This window comes from Bombus impatiens, unplaced genomic scaffold (genome assembly GCF_000188095.3).
Source record: "Bombus impatiens unplaced genomic scaffold, BIMP_2.2 scf_0089, whole genome shotgun sequence".
Classification (NCBI taxonomy): Eukaryota; Metazoa; Arthropoda; class Insecta; order Hymenoptera; family Apidae; genus Bombus; species Bombus impatiens.
In genome coordinates, this window is record NT_176508.1 from 519477 (window position 1) to 537973 (window position 18497).

General features: G+C 36.5%; 1 protein-coding gene and 1 long non-coding RNA gene across 3 annotated transcripts in view; one reads left to right on the forward strand and one right to left on the reverse strand.

Annotated features, from left to right (window-relative positions):
- LOC100747753 (ubiquitin-conjugating enzyme E2 H) overlaps window positions 1-9831 on the forward strand; it is a 46358-nt gene extending 36527 nt beyond the window's left edge. Inside the window, exons 3-6 of one of the 2 annotated variants that reach the window (XR_001102810.3) lie at window positions 6487-6654; window positions 6796-6924; window positions 7154-8153; window positions 8694-9831. Coding sequence is in view for 1 of the 2 variants with exons in the window: in XM_003485905.4 (XP_003485953.1) it covers window positions 6487-6654; window positions 6796-6924; window positions 7154-7290 (434 nt within the window). In the remaining variant the exon portion in view is untranslated. Of the gene's footprint in view, window positions 1-6486; window positions 6655-6795; window positions 6925-7153 lie in introns of both variants that reach the window. The other variant, XM_003485905.4, reaches the window with a different exon arrangement.
- On the reverse strand, window positions 3699-17622 carry LOC117152607. The gene is made up of 3 exons (XR_004463007.1): window positions 17612-17622; window positions 15831-15835; window positions 3699-4237 (listed from the first exon to the last, which is right to left on the reverse strand). It is a non-coding gene; the product is annotated as an uncharacterized LOC117152607 (long non-coding RNA).
- Between the last annotated feature and the right edge of the window lie 875 nt (window positions 17623-18497).

The window sequence follows — 18497 nt, forward strand, 5'->3', positions numbered from 1 at the left end:
TCGGAAGGAATTACGGTTGATCGAAACTTCCCGATAATTTTTAGGAAATGAATAATAGTTACACGTACTATGTTAAAAATACAATATTTCGCGTTATACAATAACGTTACAGAAAAATAAAAATATTTTCTTATTCAAGCAGTATGATTTACAACAGTATTATAGAAACACAAGTTTGCTTTCAATAGATGTAGTTTCATACTTTGGTCTAGCACGACGCATTTTATTTCAATTATGTACGTGTATCGCGTTTAAAGCGTTAACCATCGATAACTAGGGTGAATTATACGTTATATATCTGGTGAAGTAGGATAAGCACGATTAAACCACGGACTGAAATACACGAATATTTAACCAACATTTGATTGTATAATTGCGTTCCCATGATAAATAAACTAGTTAGGAGATTGTATTTTAAACCGTTGAGAAGACCGCTCATTTAATTCATTTAATTAATTAATGATCAATTAAAAATACAATGTTGCGTACGTACAACGGCAAGCGTAAAAGCGTAAACGATTTTTCTATTCATATTTTCATCAAACATAGGAAATACTTAGCGATGCAAAGGCACAATTAAATCGTAAATATTCTAAGAAATGACACTAGACTAATTTCTCTAATTTATGATTCTTCGTTAAATTTCAGAAATCTACTCCATAGAAAGTTCCTTTCGTTAAGAAGGAAATGAAGCGAGATATAATTATATATCTCTTTCCTTCTTGGTTGTTTTTATTCCTCTCGTTTTTAATCGCGATAAAATTCGACCTGCTGTCGGTGTAACCAGTTAGGTCAAACTAACAGAGGATCGTGGCGAACACGGCACGGTCGGCGCACGTTTAATAAAGATAATTCACGAGGCTCGATAAAGTGCGCTTCGAACAGAAAAAACACTTTTTCGTGGCAATTTGTTCGGCGAGACTTATTCCAATTTGCACGTCGTAGCGCGGTGATATCGATTTTTCTCGCGCGAATCCAGCTAAAACTGTCGCGAAATTAACTCGTGGAAAACTTAGCAAGCGTAGTCAAACAGAAAGTCGGTAGAACGAAATTGAATTTACCGGAATCTGTTCGAGAGAGACGCGAATCACACGATTGAAAAACTGAGTTTAGAACGGGACCAAATTTGAACGAATTTCAATATTCAGACGTTATATACATTATGCTGGTATATAAAGTAGTTAAATATATTACACCGTGTCCAGTTGTTGCTCGGTCATTTTCTCGAGACGAGTCTCTGAAAAGCCAAACTGAACTTGCACTCGCTGTATGTCGTTTGCTCGTTCGATGTAAACGCACCTTTACGACGTTGTTCGACAAGTTTCGATAATTGCGATCTTGTCGTATAAAGTTTATAGTTGATCGGTCGCGAAGGAAGTTTGAAGAGATGTGGCATGAATATGAATTGCGAAAAGTAAGGACCGAGAGGATCGGTCAAAGCAGGAAATACGCAGCAATAGCTCAGTTATCGCGCAAACGAGAGATCATCCTATGGTCCATTACGATTCAATCAGACAGAAACAGGAAATGGTCGGCTTCAGTTACGGTGTTCGACCAGCTATTTACAACCCTCGTAAGTTTTAGTAGGGCGTAACGGAACACCGTGTCGTTGTAGGAAATTTCTAAATCATACGCAATTACTGCTCTCCCTCTCGATCTTTTCGTTTTTTAAATTATGCCAATTTACCTCCGTGAAACTTGGTCCTAAGAAATTAGATTGTTGTTGTACTATATCGATTAAGGGAACTAATTATCCAGTCGAATCAATTTTCTACGTCGTAGAGAAGTTACAAGAAATTTTACTGGAAAAATCTCCGACGAAGTTTCAAGATCAATATACAATTACTTTCGACTTTATTACTTTTTAAAATTATAAAAATCAAAGCAAAGATAAAAGCTTATGGAATGATTTTATACAAGCAATGGTTCTCCTCTGTTTGAAATGGTCCAAACAATAGCGACTATGTGTTCAGTACACGTGCGATCGTTCATAAAAACGTAATTAAACTCAGTTTGCGAAGGCATGCACAATGTTTCGCCAACCAATAATCGAACATTCATACAAAAAATTGAAAGGGAAAAATTCACACACGACAGAATGAAAAAGAAAAAAAGAAGAAAGAATATCTGTACGAATTGGATTTATAAACCGTCGAATGATGTAGACATGAAATTCAGAAATGCGAGTACGTTTAAAAAAGCGCGTATACGCGCCGCTGCTCCAATAACGCGTGCACGATCTTTTGAACAAAAAAATTGGACGAAAAAATACACGAAATACGGCGTACATAGCGAGAGGAGAACAAAAATATAGGAAAAAAGAAAGAAAATAAAAATTACGAAAGAGGAGAGGAAGGATGAGTCCGCGAGGTTCGATGAACTCTCGTTGCACGCCGGATAGGAATTAAACTCGGTGCTGCTTGTGCATTCTCGTAGCTCCGATTCCGCGTGGATATCGATACTTTCACCGTGAATCGGCGCGCGCGTGTTTCCACGTGCGTGTACGCACAGGTGGGTCACGTTTCTCGCCTATGCGTCTGCCGCGAACGCGTAACGCACGTTTGCATCGCCACGTGTGTAAGTCGTATTACCATCCATAAGTATTTCGATAGCTTAGTCCTCTTGTAGAGTTTCGCTATTGTGCGCGAGATTGTGTACAAGTCACGATCTATTGCCATACATTTGTACCACAACGTTGCTCTTCTGTTACAGTAACTTTGGTAATAAAATAAATTCGATTTTATAAATAAAGTTTAGAAATTGGCAAGTCGTTTGTTTATCCCATATTGTATACAATTGCAAAATTACAAAGGAAAATTATAACTTACAACTTTGTCAGTCAATTGGTAAACGTGTCGATTCACTGATATCATTAGTTAGTAAATTGTCGTACAAGTGGTGGTGTAATGGAAGAAATTGAATCAGTTTGAAGAGTTTTATTTGAAAAGTAACTTTTATATATCTGCAATAATTTGGAAGCGTGCAGCGTCGGAAATGTTCAAATATTTACACACAGTAGCGTAGAGGTACAGGTAGGCTGTGTGTACGTAAGCTGTGTCGTGTGTGGGTGCGATCGCAAATGTACTAACGCGCATGTACGTTCGCGAATCGTGATTCTCGAACGCAAAAGTCGGTCCGCTGTGACGGAAAACCGAGAGAGCCGTGCACTCCAGGTCTGCGTAATAGCTGGTGTGGCCTTCTGCTACTCGACTTTGGAATACTCGAGCCGAATCGATTCGACAATTCATCGTATCGTTTTTTTTCGCAACGATGCTCGTTATTCAACATAGTCGGAGTTGCCAGACAAAATTTTTAAAAACGTTCAGAGGGAAATTTTCCTTTTTTCTCCCCTATTTTCAGTAGTAGGGACAGATCAGTTCGGTTTAATATATTAGTTTTCGCGTTTCTCTTGCAACAACAAATTACTTAATTCTCATTGACATCGATAAATCCTAATTGTTATTCGTTTAAACAAACAAAGTACGTATCTCGGACGTTTAATAAAGAAATTAGCTAACATACATGGTATCCCAGTTCTTTTTTTCTCGCCAAACGTTGTCGATATATTCTACGGGTCGAGATAAGAAAAAATTTCACATAAACGTATATCTTTGAAGGCATCGTTAAAGAGTTATAACAAAAGAGCGATGTATGAAAGTACTGTAACTATGAGCTACAAAGTATGAATAGATCAGGAATATCTACAGCTCCAATTACATTCCAATTCCATTTCAAAATATTCATCGTTGCTCTCGCTACAAGATTGCCAGCGGCGAAAATTTGATTTTATTCCTCTTTGAAATTCCCTTCTATTAGTTGTATTTCGTTACCATATTCGTAGTTATACTATCGTTTATTTATTATATCTTTATCGTTGAAGTTGAAGTCGTAGAACTATATTACAATATATTCTGAATATCAATAAGTTCGAAAAGTTCAGTAAGTTGTATGCTGTATCATCTGCAGATGTAACTATTGGGGTCTCAGTAATAGTAGTAATATCTTCTGTGTATTGTGTGTAGAGTACTGGCCCCACAACGATGCTATGAGGTATATCTGCTTCAATAAGTTCGAAAAGTTCAATAAGTTGTATGTTGTATCATCTGCAGATGTAACTATTGGGGTCTCAGTAATAGTAGTAATATCTTCTGTGTATTGTGTGTAGAGTACTGACCCCACAACGATGCTACGAGGTATACCTGCTTCAATAAGTTCGAAAAGTTCAATAAGTTGTGTGCTGTATCATCTGCAGATGTAACTATCGGGGTCTCAGTAATAGTAGTAATGTCTTCTGTGTATTGTGCGTATAGTACTGGCTTCACAACGATGCTATGTATATTCTGAATATCATTAGACGTAAATTTCCCAGTCTGTTCATACTTTTGTACCGTAGTAACGCACGCTCGTTATCTTTGACAATGCTTCCAACGATGTATGTTTATATGCGACGTTTCTTTCCTATTTGGACCTGTATAATATACAGACATCGTCTGGCGGGGAAAAACTGGTACACCCTGTATAAAGGTACACCCTGCACACCCTGCTAAAATATTATGCGTCTTACACGTAAGATACTTAATCTTCGAATTCTTAAGACGAAGTAGAAGGTCTCGCACCAACTATACGACACGTAGTTGTACCATGTTTCAACTAATTATGATCATTTTCAAATAGATATAATTCTACGAAGCAGTGCTACTTTAGAGGCTGAAATTTGCTCGTCGTTAATTGATCAGTATCGGTGCTCACATGTTATTGCCGCAATTTCGTCGCAGATGGCTCGAGAACGAATATCCGTGAACAGAGAACAGGATGGAATCGGCACAGCAGCCCATTCTATACGTATCATCGATGCCCGCCGGCTTTTCCGATTTCGATGCGATTATCATGCGATAGATAGCTCGATTTCTCTCTGTTTCCACGATCATATTAATTATGGTATTAATTTCGAAGAGAATTAACTAGCGAGCTAGCCATGGTATAATCGTGCAAACAAGAAGGCAAGTATCTCGCGGTGTTTCAAACGTTGCACACCGTTTATTACACAATATCGGTCTGATATTTTTATTCCATACAATGCCGCTCGAAGAACATCGTTTCCTTGTCCCGCTTTTCCCTTTCTCTTTGATTCATTTTTACTTTTGGACACAGTCAAGAACGCTTCAATCGCGATTTGACATAATTTGAGTCAATTTGACATCTGAGCGTTCTCGTGTGAGCGTTATTTTATGCGAAATTTTATAAATCACAAGGTAAAAGTTACCGATATTAACAAATACACTGCGAATGTTAATCACATCTATGGAAAATTTAAACGTGCAAAGACGATCAGATGGCACGCGATACGTAAAAGTATATAAAATATACAATGCAAAATATTGAGTTACGATACTTACAGAATGGAACAAATTTTTATTCGGATTTTTTCCCCCGGTTTTGTTTATATAGATATTAATTTGCGCGAACATCCGTATCTTCAAGTTTTCTGTCCTAACAAAATTAACAATACAGCAAGCAAGTAGCAATAAAATAGTAAGAAAGCAAGCATACTTTTGTATTTGTAATCTTACGAGTTACAAGTAGACCGATCGTCGTTCAGTTACACGTAAAATTGTAAGAATATAAAAATTGTGAAATTACGGAGGTTCCTTAAGGTTCCGTCCCTTCGTTTGTCTCAAACGTTTATACTCGCCGACTAATTGATTACCTACCAGATTTTCCGCTCCGAGTACCAACTGGCTGAAAAAATACGTTTCGTTCCTCGCTCGTTCCTTTACCTCTACGCTTCTTCTTCTTGCAATCTCTTTTTCTCCTTTTCCCTCCACTCATTCCGAACGTTTCCAGTGATTGATTTTAATCCGCGGTCGAAGGTCTCGTTGCTCGTTGTTGTCGAAATAAATTTCATTCGGCGAACACTCTGTTCTTTGTCTCTACGTTCTCAACGTTCGATCGACCGGTATCTCCTGGTCACGTTCTACGCGCTACGTACGATTTATCGGGGTACATGGAATACCCTGCCGCAAGTAATTAGCGGGAACCGTGTGTTTGGCCGATTCAAAGGGACGATTCGGCACGTTAAACCGAATTTTCGGAGAAATTTCCAGCGAAATACCGAGCAATTTACATGATACCATTTTGCGATCAATTTTCGAGATATCATACGCGTTGTTTGACAGTGTAATAAAGTAGTACGATAAACGGTATAACGAAAACTAGAACCAAACAATAATTTACGAAACAACAATTTTGTTCTATTGTTCGAGTTTCTTAGGTTTCCAGCATCGACGAATATCGGTAATTTCGTTGTCGATAATTTCGCTGTAGATGCTTGTGAATTTATGAGAAATTTAAAAGTGTAGAAACCAAAGTTTCGCTTTTGGTGATTTCCTGATACTGCAATAGCCAATACTTTCCGCCGTATATTACGCGTAGAAGACTTTTTGCGTACGATCGTTACGGACATTGTATTCTTCTATTACGTTACAGCACCTTACGAGGGTGGAATATGGAAAGTGAGGGTTCACTTACCCGAGCACTACCCCTTCAAATCTCCTTCGATCGGCTTTATGAACAAGGTGTACCACCCTAACATTGACGAAGTCTCAGGCACCGTGTGTCTAGACGTAATAAACCAGGCTTGGACTGCCCTTTACGGTACGTATTTACATAATCTGGAAATTTAATCGTAAACCCTCTATAAATCTTACATTGGCCAATAATATTCCAACGTATAATTTCGCCAATCGCGTTTCTCTGTACCGATTCAACGACGATCTTTCTCATTTACTGTTTCAGATTTGTCGAATATATTCGAGTCCTTCCTGCCCCAGTTGTTAACATATCCTAATCCAATCGACCCGTTAAATGGCGACGCAGCGGCCATGTATCTACACAAACCTGAGGAGTACAAGAAGAAAGTAGCAGGTGAGTGGAGAGAGAGAGAGAGAGAGGACTCGTACGAAAACACGAGAAACACACTGTTTTAGTCTGTGTTTACGAGCCTCGTATTCCTTCGGTTTACGGCTTTCTCTGATCGATTATCTCGCGATGGAAATCACGAGACAACTCGTGGCTACGACGTTCGAAGTTATTTTCAACGTCGAACCAAGTATATTTAGCCGGGGATGCAATTTCCTTCTTGATTTCTTGGCAGATTACGTGAGGAAATACGCAACGGAGGAGGCGCTAAGGGACCAGGAGAACAGCGGTACTGAAAACGGGGTGTCGTCCGATAGCGAGTCTTCGATGAGCGACTTCAGCGAGGACGAGGCGCAGGACATGGAGTTGTAACCAAATATTTTACCATCCGTACCCATATCCTTAATCTCGATTTCTTGTAAACTCCGACCGCTCGTCCTACCAAATAGATGCTTACATTTCGAACCTCCGAACCTCACTATCGGTTTAGCTGCGTGGCACACTCGTCACTTTGTTTCGTAGGGAACGTTGAACCGCGACCAGGTTGTCCGTTAACGAATCGGGAGATAAAAAGAAAAGAAAAAAAAGATAAAAGGGAACGCATACGTAAACGAAAGAAGAGAAAATGAAAAGGAAACGAAATTTGAAGGAAAGGAGAAAGTACGAGAACGATGATGTATACGTAGAAAAAAAAGGATATCGCTTTTGAAGTTCTCTTTACGCGAGAGATTGGCGCTCTCGTCGTCGCCGTCGTCGTGTTTTTCAACGAGGGACGTTGACGAGAAAAATGATACGCGCCGTTTTCGAGAAAGAAACGCCTCGTTTTTTTGCATTTTTTTTTTTTTTTGATTTTCTTCTTTTAAATTCACGGCTTTGCTACCGATTGATCGAACGTCGATACCTTCAGATTGTTGGCGATCTGGCATCGATCGAATAGTCGCGAATCATCGTGCGTCGTTGACGTTCCGTTTAACGATCGTACGCGCGGTTGCGCCGTCAAATTCTACGATGAATTATTCTGGAAAAATTGTTTCTTTTCTTTTTTTTTTTTTTTTCGTTGAATATTTTTGTTCGATTATTCCTCCACGTTTCGAATTCTTCGTCGATCTCCCTCTGGTTCTTTCTCTTTCTTTTTTTCCCCTTCCCGATCGAGTCGAGTCAGAAACACAGACAGTCTTGGGGCGTTAAAAAGAACGATGCACGAGCATGAAAGAAAGATCACGTTCGCTCGACAAGTATGTATATCTTTCGGATGTCGTAATTCACATTACGCTTGTTATTCTCTGTCTCTCTGTGCGCTCTCGTTATTCGTACAGGTGCCACGAGCAAGCACGATATAGATCTCGAATCAACATCGATTTCGAATAAACATTCGTTTCACGTGTTTTCGAAAATGCTTGCTCGTAGAGTAACGACTCTTTTGTAATTTGCACGATAATTTGTCACCAGACTATTGCATCGTATTTGAAATTGACAGGATTCGTACGTTTGTAACTACACGAAGAGTCAACGATGCGATAAAACTAAAGAAAAAAAAAAAGCTATTGTTTTCCGCTCGTTTAACGTTCCAACGAATTATTTCTTTTTGTTGTTTGCCGTGGTTCAAAAGATATATCTGGTTATTAGACGATCTCTTTTCTTTTTTCTTATGTTCACAAAATGAATTATCATGCGAAAGAGAAACAAAAAAGAAAAAGCGGAATGGAAAATAGGATACTAGGTGCGTCTTCCTCTTTCTGTTCTGTCATCACCATCCCTGAACGTTTCCCTCGTAGGGCGCAGCAACGAGAAAAGGCTTCGTCAACAGTGTTGAAGACACTGACAAATCTACGATATAAACGGCGTTTAAGTAGCGATGTTAATGTCGGGACATCCCAGCCACAGTTGAAATCTGCACGGTCAACGTTTTTCGACGGAAGGGAAACGATCGAAGACACTGGTCACTTACGAACGACCTCGGCCTCCTGTCTCGAGACACACGCGAACACATCGAACGTACGAATTTTCAGAGAGTTGCGAGAGGACAACGACGCGGCGTACACACCGGAGTTGCGTCAGTATTCGGAAATGGACGTAGATTTCATTCACTCGGGAGGAAGTAGAAGCAATCTGGACACAACCGTCTAACGGCTCATCGCGAAAATTTCTCTGGTGATATTCTCACGATTATTTTATCATAAAAAAAAAGTAAGAAAAGAACAAAAAAAAAAAAAAAGAAAAAAAGAGAAAAAGAAACAAATGACTTTAGAGCAATTAATATTGTTTGTACAAGGATTTTTCTAAACGCATGGTATGAAAAGTTTTTCCAAATTTTTAATCGAAACGAGAGAGTCGCTTGTAAGAGTGAAAAAATGACTTCGTTCGAGCGCCGTGGTGTATGTAATATTTTATTTGCGTGGAATAAGAAAGGATGGAAAAAGGAAAAAAAATTTTTTTTTGATACGATCGATATTTTTTAGAGGTAACTTTAAACTGCGCGTTCATGCAAGTCGTATTCATGCATCGTGTTTTTTCTTTCTTTTTTTTTTTTAATTCTATCGACGTTCGGCTTAATCGAGAGAACAAAGCGCATACGGCGTGAAAGTCTGGGGCAGAATTGGCGAGAAGCAAAGGAAATCAATGGATGATAGAAGAATATCTAGTGGAAGTGAGGAATCGTTTCTTTTTTCCGATGATGCGAAAAGGCTTGTAGCAAACGGGAGGACACGAATTTGTACAAATCTTGGTGCACAATAATCTTCGTTTAGTTGTAACTCGCTTCAAACTGATCTCTCTCCTTTTGCGTGGTTTACGTATATGCAATACGATCAACTATACGTGCAAGTATAGAAAATGATATTTTAGTGCCTTCTCAGGCAGAAAATTGTGCCTTATTACATGGGTCTCTGTAAAAAAAAAAAAAAAAAAAAAAAAAAAAAAAAAAAAAAAAAAAAAAAAAAAAAAAAAAAAAAAAAAAAAAAAAAAAAAAAAAAAAAAAAAAAAAAAAAAAAAAAAAAAAAAAAAAAAAAAAAAAAAAAAAAAAAAAAAAAAAAAAAAAAAAAAAAAAAAAAAAAAAAAAAAAAAAAAAAAAAAAAAAAAAAAAAAAAAAAAAAAAAAAAAAAAAAGAAGAATGAAAATCTTATTGGTAAACATATTCGGTGGAAAAAAAAACGAAGAGCATTAATTAAACAGACACAAACACACACATCGATAATTAAATCAATCGCTTGGAAGAACGTAAAACTAATACAGCGTGTGCTTTTATTTTCGAATATCGAGATAACGTTGAAGAACAATGTTAAGCTTTGTGTAAGTCTTTTTTTTCTCTTTTGAAGAGTGTTCGGCTAGTTGGGAATGCGATGTCAGAGAGAAATATTATTAGAAAGAGAAAAGAAATAGAAAAGAAAGAGGAAAGGATACGAGGATAGAGAATAAATTTTACCAAAAACTGTTTATAAGAAAAATCGAAATTTCTTGTCTGTATTCTTGCAATAGGTTCACTCCTTAGTTTTTAACGAATAAATTTAATATTATCGTTCTATTATTACTCGTAGTATGGGCGCGGTTATCGTTTCATTTATGTCAACGCATCGTTTTTTTATGCGCTTTCATTCGTCTATGATTTAGAGATTTCGCATATTTGATTTCTTATTTTCAATGAGTCGCGAACGTTGTCAAGATTGTCGAATCTTGATAATTCTCCCTTCTTTTATTTATTACGCGGTTTTAATTTTAATTGTGCCAAGGGACGAGTCGTGAAATTCGTAAAAAGCGATAGCCGCGTCCACACGTTTTTAATTGTTACGCAATCTTTCCTTTTTATTTAAGGAAATAGAATATATTTACGTGGAAGTAAAACAAGGAAATGGATAAAAATGATACTGTCATTCAGAATTTACAATTATTTATGATTATTTAAGACGTGCTTTCATGGTATTTTTTCGTACGATTCGCAGTGGCTCTATACGTTGATGAAGTGTATAGCAATGTATTTACTGATTAGAGAAATGATTATTAAAATGGAGTGAAACTGATACGGCGTTTGTATGGCTTATTAGGCATTCACATGCCCTTTCGACGTTTTTCTCAGGCACTGTAACGATATATATGTAAATTATATTTCTTTCATTTTGTCATACTTCTTTTTTGTATCATCTGGTCATTGCGATATACTCGTGAACCTTCTCTTTCAACGAAATTACATTTAGGACGACACACGAAGAAAAATACACAAAGATTAAGTGACGATGATTCAGATTCTGTTCTTTCTATCATCGTTTTGTATTTAGATAGTCCGTTTGTAATTCTGAACAGTAATTTACACTAATTTCTCTCAGTGTTTATCCGTGCTCTATACCTCTCCATGGAATATTCTCTTTACTTCCAAGTAAACTGTTGTAGCAAGCTTTAATACGTTCTCGTTAGCATCTTTGGACGCGTCTTCGGGCGCTTATGTTCTTTTCAAAGATATCCTTAATACTATAAGCAAAAGGATCGAACGGATAACGAAAAAGAAAAAAAAAAAAAGAAAAAGAAAAAGAAATTATAGAAGGAAGAGAGCTTAAGAAACGATAATCACAAATTTTGCGTTCTCGTAGGTTACAGTAATCGAGGTAAAGTCGTATTCACAGATCTCACATTATTACTTTTATACATGTAACATAGGTTTATCGATTAATTATTATGTTATTATTGATCGTATTCGCATAACTCTATTATGTATTATTATGGTTTTACTAACTGATTGTTTAACCAACCGAAAGGATAGTTTTAATAATCATTTTTTATTTTTTTGCAATTGTTGTTTGTCTCTCCTTATGTTTATTACATCTACGTTGTACGTCTTACCGCATACTTAATCTCGTAAGTTTATTAGACCAATTCATTTGTTGTTCCTTCGCGCGCTATCGCTCACAAGTATGGGATCAGTCGTTTAACGAAAAAGGAACTACCTACAGTTCTTATGAAAAAAAAAATACTAATTAATATTTGAACTTTTGTATATTTTAAGTTAGTACATACAATTATAAGAAGAAGAAAGTAAGATTTGGATTAGGATTCATTATGAAAAGAACTTTTCTTCCTCGTCAAAATTTCTCATATTTATGGTATCCCTTTTACAAATTTTTCCAATTATTTCACATTAATTCCTAGAGATGCGTCTAAGACGTTAGATTGGATTTTCCCATTAACTTTGTCCAGTTCATTCCTTAGCAAACTCAATGGAGTTAACGATCGATCGATCGATGGACAAACCACGATGCATAAAGTCTCTTTTCGTCGTATTTTTGTCTCAGGTATTGCTTACAGAATTTCAGAGTACGTTTCGAATTATAATTTTATCGCGAACAAGAACTCTGCTCAATTCGTGATTTTATAAAAACGAAGAACGAACACACATGACAATACAATGCAAGAAGCTTCTAATAAACCAATGTAAGACAAAACATAGTAAACCATTTTTATTTTCTTCCACGAACTGCGAATTTCAAAAGTGATGCGAAACCTTCGAACAGTAGTACGCGAGTCTATATTATGCCTTTCCATTTTAATCGTGCACCCATCGAACGAAGATTCTTTCTTCTCTAAATTATTCCTCCAATTTATAATTCGTTTTATTACTCGTCAAACTTGAAAAAATGACATCGCGTCATCGCTTACGTTCATACGCATCTCTCCCTGTGTTTCCACTCTTTTCCCTTCTTTTTTATTTTTTTTTTCGTGGCGTAGCATCTACGTAAAACGTATATAATGCAAAGGAGTCGTTATCTATGATCAAATTCAACGCGTGTAATTAAGATCGACGATTAAGATCGATATTAGACGACGCAGAGTTACTCGTGACTGCCCAGAGTTATCCGGCGAAATCGCGTTAGCCGTTTTCTCGAGTCGTTGAAAGACGAATGTCTGGCTCGTTTGAACTCGTGCAAAAATGAATGAAACGTACGTAAGTATATGTGGATACACGATCGTGGGACAACTGCAGAAGCAAGCAGTGACGAGCAATGCCATTCGTTGCCAAAGCGAGTGTCACTTCGTTAATTTCCATTCTGGTCAGGGGAGGCGGCCACGTTTCCGCTTTCTTCTGCGAAGAATCAACTGACCGTTCGTTAAATGTTTCGAGTATCGCGATAAGTTTACAACTAAGGTTCATCGTGTTTACAATTTTTCATCGTAAGGCCGCGACGAAGCTGACGTTTTAGACGCAGCTACGGAACCCAGTCGTTTCTTTGTCGGAGCAAGAACAGTCGTACGATAGAATCTGAATATTTTAACGATCGGTCGAAGAAAAACATCGTACGTATGTATTTGATCGTGAAAAAAAAAAGAAAGAAAATTTCGAAATTGTGGCAATTTTAAAATTCAAAATTGGCTGTCGATCAATATACGCACTAATAGAACTGTCGTTTCATTTAATTTTGAAATTAACCCTTTGAAGGATAAATTTAATAAAATTGCAACAAGATAATTACGTTCAATATTTTGTATTTACGGGCACAAACGAATGGTATTTTTCAAGTTCACTTCCACAAGTAGTATATATCATGCTTTTTCCCGTACAATCTTCGATAGAAGAAAGTTAGACCTTCGCGGATAAACTGAATCTTAACTGAATGCTTAAACGAAATTTTACTTTTGTATTTCTTTTCTTGAATTTTTATTTCTATCGAAAAAGTTCCAATCGTTTGATCTAACGAACGATTGTATATAACGTACCGACGACATTAAGCGTTCAAAACGATTCAGTTCATCTAGAAGGGAGTTCAAAAAATATGTTTGCCTATGAAGAGTTAAGCGTTCGTCGTTGCCACGGCTATTCTTGCTCCGTCGTTAAGATTGTCAATGATCGTTTGAGGACATCTTCTCTCGTAACACGTTTCAACGTTTAGTTTTACGATAATCGAATTAATTTTCAGCGATACATCTTCCTCCCACTTTCGGATAAATTCCACCGAGACAAGGAAATAGCAATATTTTTGCTACTCGTTCATAATAACTATATCGTCGATGTTATCTAATGTGTTAATGACGATGCCAACGTACGCATTCGCAATAATGGTTGATTAAAGCTATACAGAACTTATCGTTATCGTACGATTAGAAACGATCGAAGCTAGTTTTACACAAGATACACAACAACGATGCTATTACGTTAACGGAGAATATATTCCATTTGATTCTTTCATCTCCATCTATTCATACCGAGTTCTATTCTGTTTCTTTTCTTCTGTTCTCTTTCACAGTTTTTATGAAACGTTCTATCGAAACTCTTCGTCTTACGATTCAGTTACAACAAGGGCAAATCGTATACGAATTTTTAATGGATATCGAGCTTGCTCGTAGTTGTATATATAGAGTGGTTGGTAACCGGCGGTACAAGCAGAAAGGGGGTGATTCTACGCGAAAAAAGAAGTAGAAAATGTAGAATACAAATTTTTAATTTGAGACTTTGTTTTCGAGAAAATCGACTTTGAATTTTCGCTCGGTACGCGTGCACTTCATCGCGTCTCGTTATAACGGATCTCACTGTAGATCGTTGTCTCGATTGACGTTATTTCTTTAATTTTTAAAATTTTTTAATTTTTATTCTATATTTTCAACTTCTTTTTTGGCGTAGAATCACCTCCTGTCCGCTTGTACCACCAGTTACCAACCACCCTGTATATTAAAAAAAAAAAAGGGAGAGAAGAACCGTTATGAACGACGCATAACGATGCAAAGTTGAATTTTTGCAACATCTTCGTAGACAAATTTCACGATATTATACGCGAAGTCGATATCCAAGATGGTCGGAATAAGGAATTCGTATACTATGAAAACGCGAAATAATGTGTTTAAATGTTTCAGCATAAACGAACGAAGAGAATCGTTGTCAGATTTTCTTCGTGAATGGTCAATAACGTACTTATTGTGAAAAGAACGATCATAGGATTATCGTGAGGGCACGAGCTTGTTATTTTATTCTTCTCTTCTTTCTTCTTTTCAATTTTACAAGAATCGAGATTAAAGTTAAATGGATATTAAATTTTAAGGTAACGAATAAAACGAGTCACGAAATATATTCTCCATTATGCGTCTGATACATTGAAGTACGCTGTAATATTTTGAAATTCGTAAGCGTAGTAGATCTCATTATACGAGATGGGATGCGGTGACGGAAGTTGAGCAACATCCTATTCGATCGTCTGATTCGATCGCCAAATAGTTGATACATAAATGCAATTATATATATATGTGATGAACGATTAAGAGGAAGGTGATGCACAATAACGGATATAAAAGAGAGAGAGAGAGAGGAGGGACACGATAAGAGGAGGGAAAGAAAGAAAAAGAAGAAACATATTTTCTTTTAAGCGACTGTTAGTCGGTGAGTCTTAGTCACGTGAAAGTGAACGCGTTTTATTATTGACTTGTCACAGTCGTTCTGAAATAAAAAAGAACAAAGAACGATTGATCTACGAAGTAAACAAAAATCAGGTTCGAGTATGCAGGGCTTTAAAACTTAGGTACTGCGTCGGTAGAAGTATTCTCAATACGTAGCGTGTAATGTCAGATTAACATTAAGATGCTGAAACATACAAAACACGATTGTCATTAACTCTGCAGTAAGTCAGTCGGTGATACATCGTAATTAAGATTGCGGATTTTTATGCATTTATGGGAAACTTAAAAAATGCGAGAAATTATAGAATGCACGGAATCTGTAAAAATGTTTACAGTACGATATTCGTTATGATATCTAGATTTCGTTTTTCTCTGCTTATGTTTATATAGAAACGTGAGTTCGCATAAACATCCACAGTCTACTCGTAATACTTCGCGACACAGAATCGTCGATAAAAGGAACAAAGAAAAGGAAAAAAGAAAAAAATGTTCTCGTTGCAGTCTAATGTGTTCAATTCAGTTTTCGCAGAAAGTCGTAAAGATACAACACGTGCTATATGTAAACCTGTCGGAACGCCAGCCGACCAACAAACTCGCACGAGTACTGCAGGGTTTACAGGGAATCGAGGTACTTGTTAAAGAAAAAAAAAAAAAAGAAAAAATAAGTAAAGAAGTCAAAGTTAAGCTTTAGAAGAATTAAAAAGAGGAATGGAGCAAAAGAGGAACGTAGCGACGTGGCAAATTTTTGGAGCACTTGTTTGCGAATTTCCGAAAATCGACTTGCTAGTAAAAAAGGGGGAAAAAAATAATAAGAAGATAAATAGTTAAATAAAAGAAAATGAGAAAAAGAAGTAATGTTTTTGGGAACTGTGTCTACGTTCCACGTACAATCGTGAGATCGAATTATTGGTGTCCGTAGAGGTATATATATTTTCTTATTGTATAACGATAATTAGCTCCGCTGCTTCGACACATTAAGGCCTTAGTACATTAAAATCAGTTACATACGAGGGTTTCAATTGTTCGATTTATCGTTCGATCAATAGAAACGATCACGGCGTAAAAAGAGAAGATCATGTATTAGCGAATAATCGTTCGGTGAAGATATTGTCGATACGAACCCGAAATTATCGGAGAATATTAACATACACATATACACGTTCCTCGTTTCGATTCTAATTCGAACTGATTTAAGGGAACTAGAGCCTTAAGCGAGTTGTAAAATTTCCTTAGATATCTATTGTTTTAACGTACGAATTGTCTATGTCTGAATGCTCTCATCAATTAAAATATACACGGTTAAAAGAAGAGAAAATAAGGAGAAAGAACAAACTGTTTTTTCCGATCAAAATATCTGGGAATTTACACAAGTGTCTCCGCACTTTACTCTTTTTAGAAAAAAAAGTAAAGTAAAAAAAGAAAACGAAAAGGAAACATACAAAAAGAGAGAGAGAGAGAGAGAGGAAGAGAAAGAAAGAAGCACGCAACCACGTGGCGTGCTTCTGTTAATATGTTTCGTGGATTTATTAAAAAGGATCACAAAACGTCTTTCTAGTTAGTATAGTAACGATAATTAAGAACTTGCTGATTCCACGTTTTCATGGCTCATGGCGACACAATAAAGAATAACGATGAATACTACACTATTATAAATATTTATTATAAATAAGATATAACAAATATAAAGGATAAATATATTATATTGAATTAATAATGATTGAAGGAGATGAAATTTTTTGGTACAATAAAATGAAAAGATCAACGTCGTTGAGATTATTTTATCCTGAAATTGCACCTCCTTGTACATTATAATTTTATACATTCTTTTTTAAACAACCTTCTTGTCTGCTTCGTTCTATTTGATAGTCTAATACCAGAGAGACGAGATACAGTAGCGATTGTCAGAGTTTTCTAAAATCCTTGCATCATCTTTCTGTCATAGTATAGAAGTAGCTTGTCTCGAAAATAAAACTCGTCTTTCACTCTGCGTTGATAGCTTTTGTTTTAAATATAGAAGAATTTTTAAAGAAATATATCAATAACCCATTTGGTACATGTATAGACATTAAAAGTTATCTGAAACATAATACGTATCATAAAAGGGTAAATGATTACAGAAATACTATTTTGTTTCGTTCTATTTTGATCTTAATTAATGGAATGATTGAGAGTGTGAATATAGTAGATAGGAGCTATCAGTTAACACACTGAGTTAACTGATAGCTCTTGTCCAGTCTATCCGCATCTCAAGATCACGTAGCTAATTTACTAGCGATGCTAGCAATGTGTTTGATACGAAATTAAATGATTTGCGATTGTGTGATTCAACGTTGGGTGATTTCACGTTTCTTATACGAACAACAACTGTTTGCTTCGTAAGAGTAGATATGATAATGAAAGTCAGCTTCGATGACCTTGATCTTGACACATTGTCGTCAAGGATACTCTCCTGAGCAACCTCCAGTAGGTTTTAATCGACGCTCGTTACTCTTTAAAATGTTATTAACGAAAAGCTATCGTTACCACTAGTGTGAATTCTGCTTATAATTATTCCTATGATTATGGCAGCGTATGCGTCAGTACTGGTTACCAGCAATTTCACGGTACTATGCGCCAGCCGAATAAAATATCAACCAAGGACAGAATAGACATGACGGAATGAAATTTTGTATCATAGGTTATGAAATACCGCCTGTCAAAAAGTCAAAATGTTTCTTACGCCCTCTACGATTTTCTACGGCGAACATAGGAATTATCAGAGACGACTCATCAGTGATTATCTCATCCACGAGATACAGAGTAGACGTGACATTTGTAACGTCGGCCTACCGACGTTTTACTGTTTTACCGATACGATTGCCAAGAAATTTTGTTTCCATTGTCACTCCGTATTTGATATCTAAGGTCTGCTAACGCGAGTCCTGTTGTCACCAATGATGTCAGCAACCATCAAAGGGCAAGTTGCATCTTCATGTAAGCTAGCCTCTTCTCTATAGAGAAAACCAGGACATAAAAGGTTTGTATCACTGGGTCTCGCGCCTTTATTTATTCGTTACGAGATACGCCTCGATCATTCGCAATTCGTTAAAGAATAAAGAATATCGGCTAACATATCAATTTGGGTTAAATGTCTCGCAATTTAGTTCATCCAAAATATTAAGGACCGTAGTTGACAAAAAGATTCGAATAAAATTTCATTCTCTTGTCTAAATTAA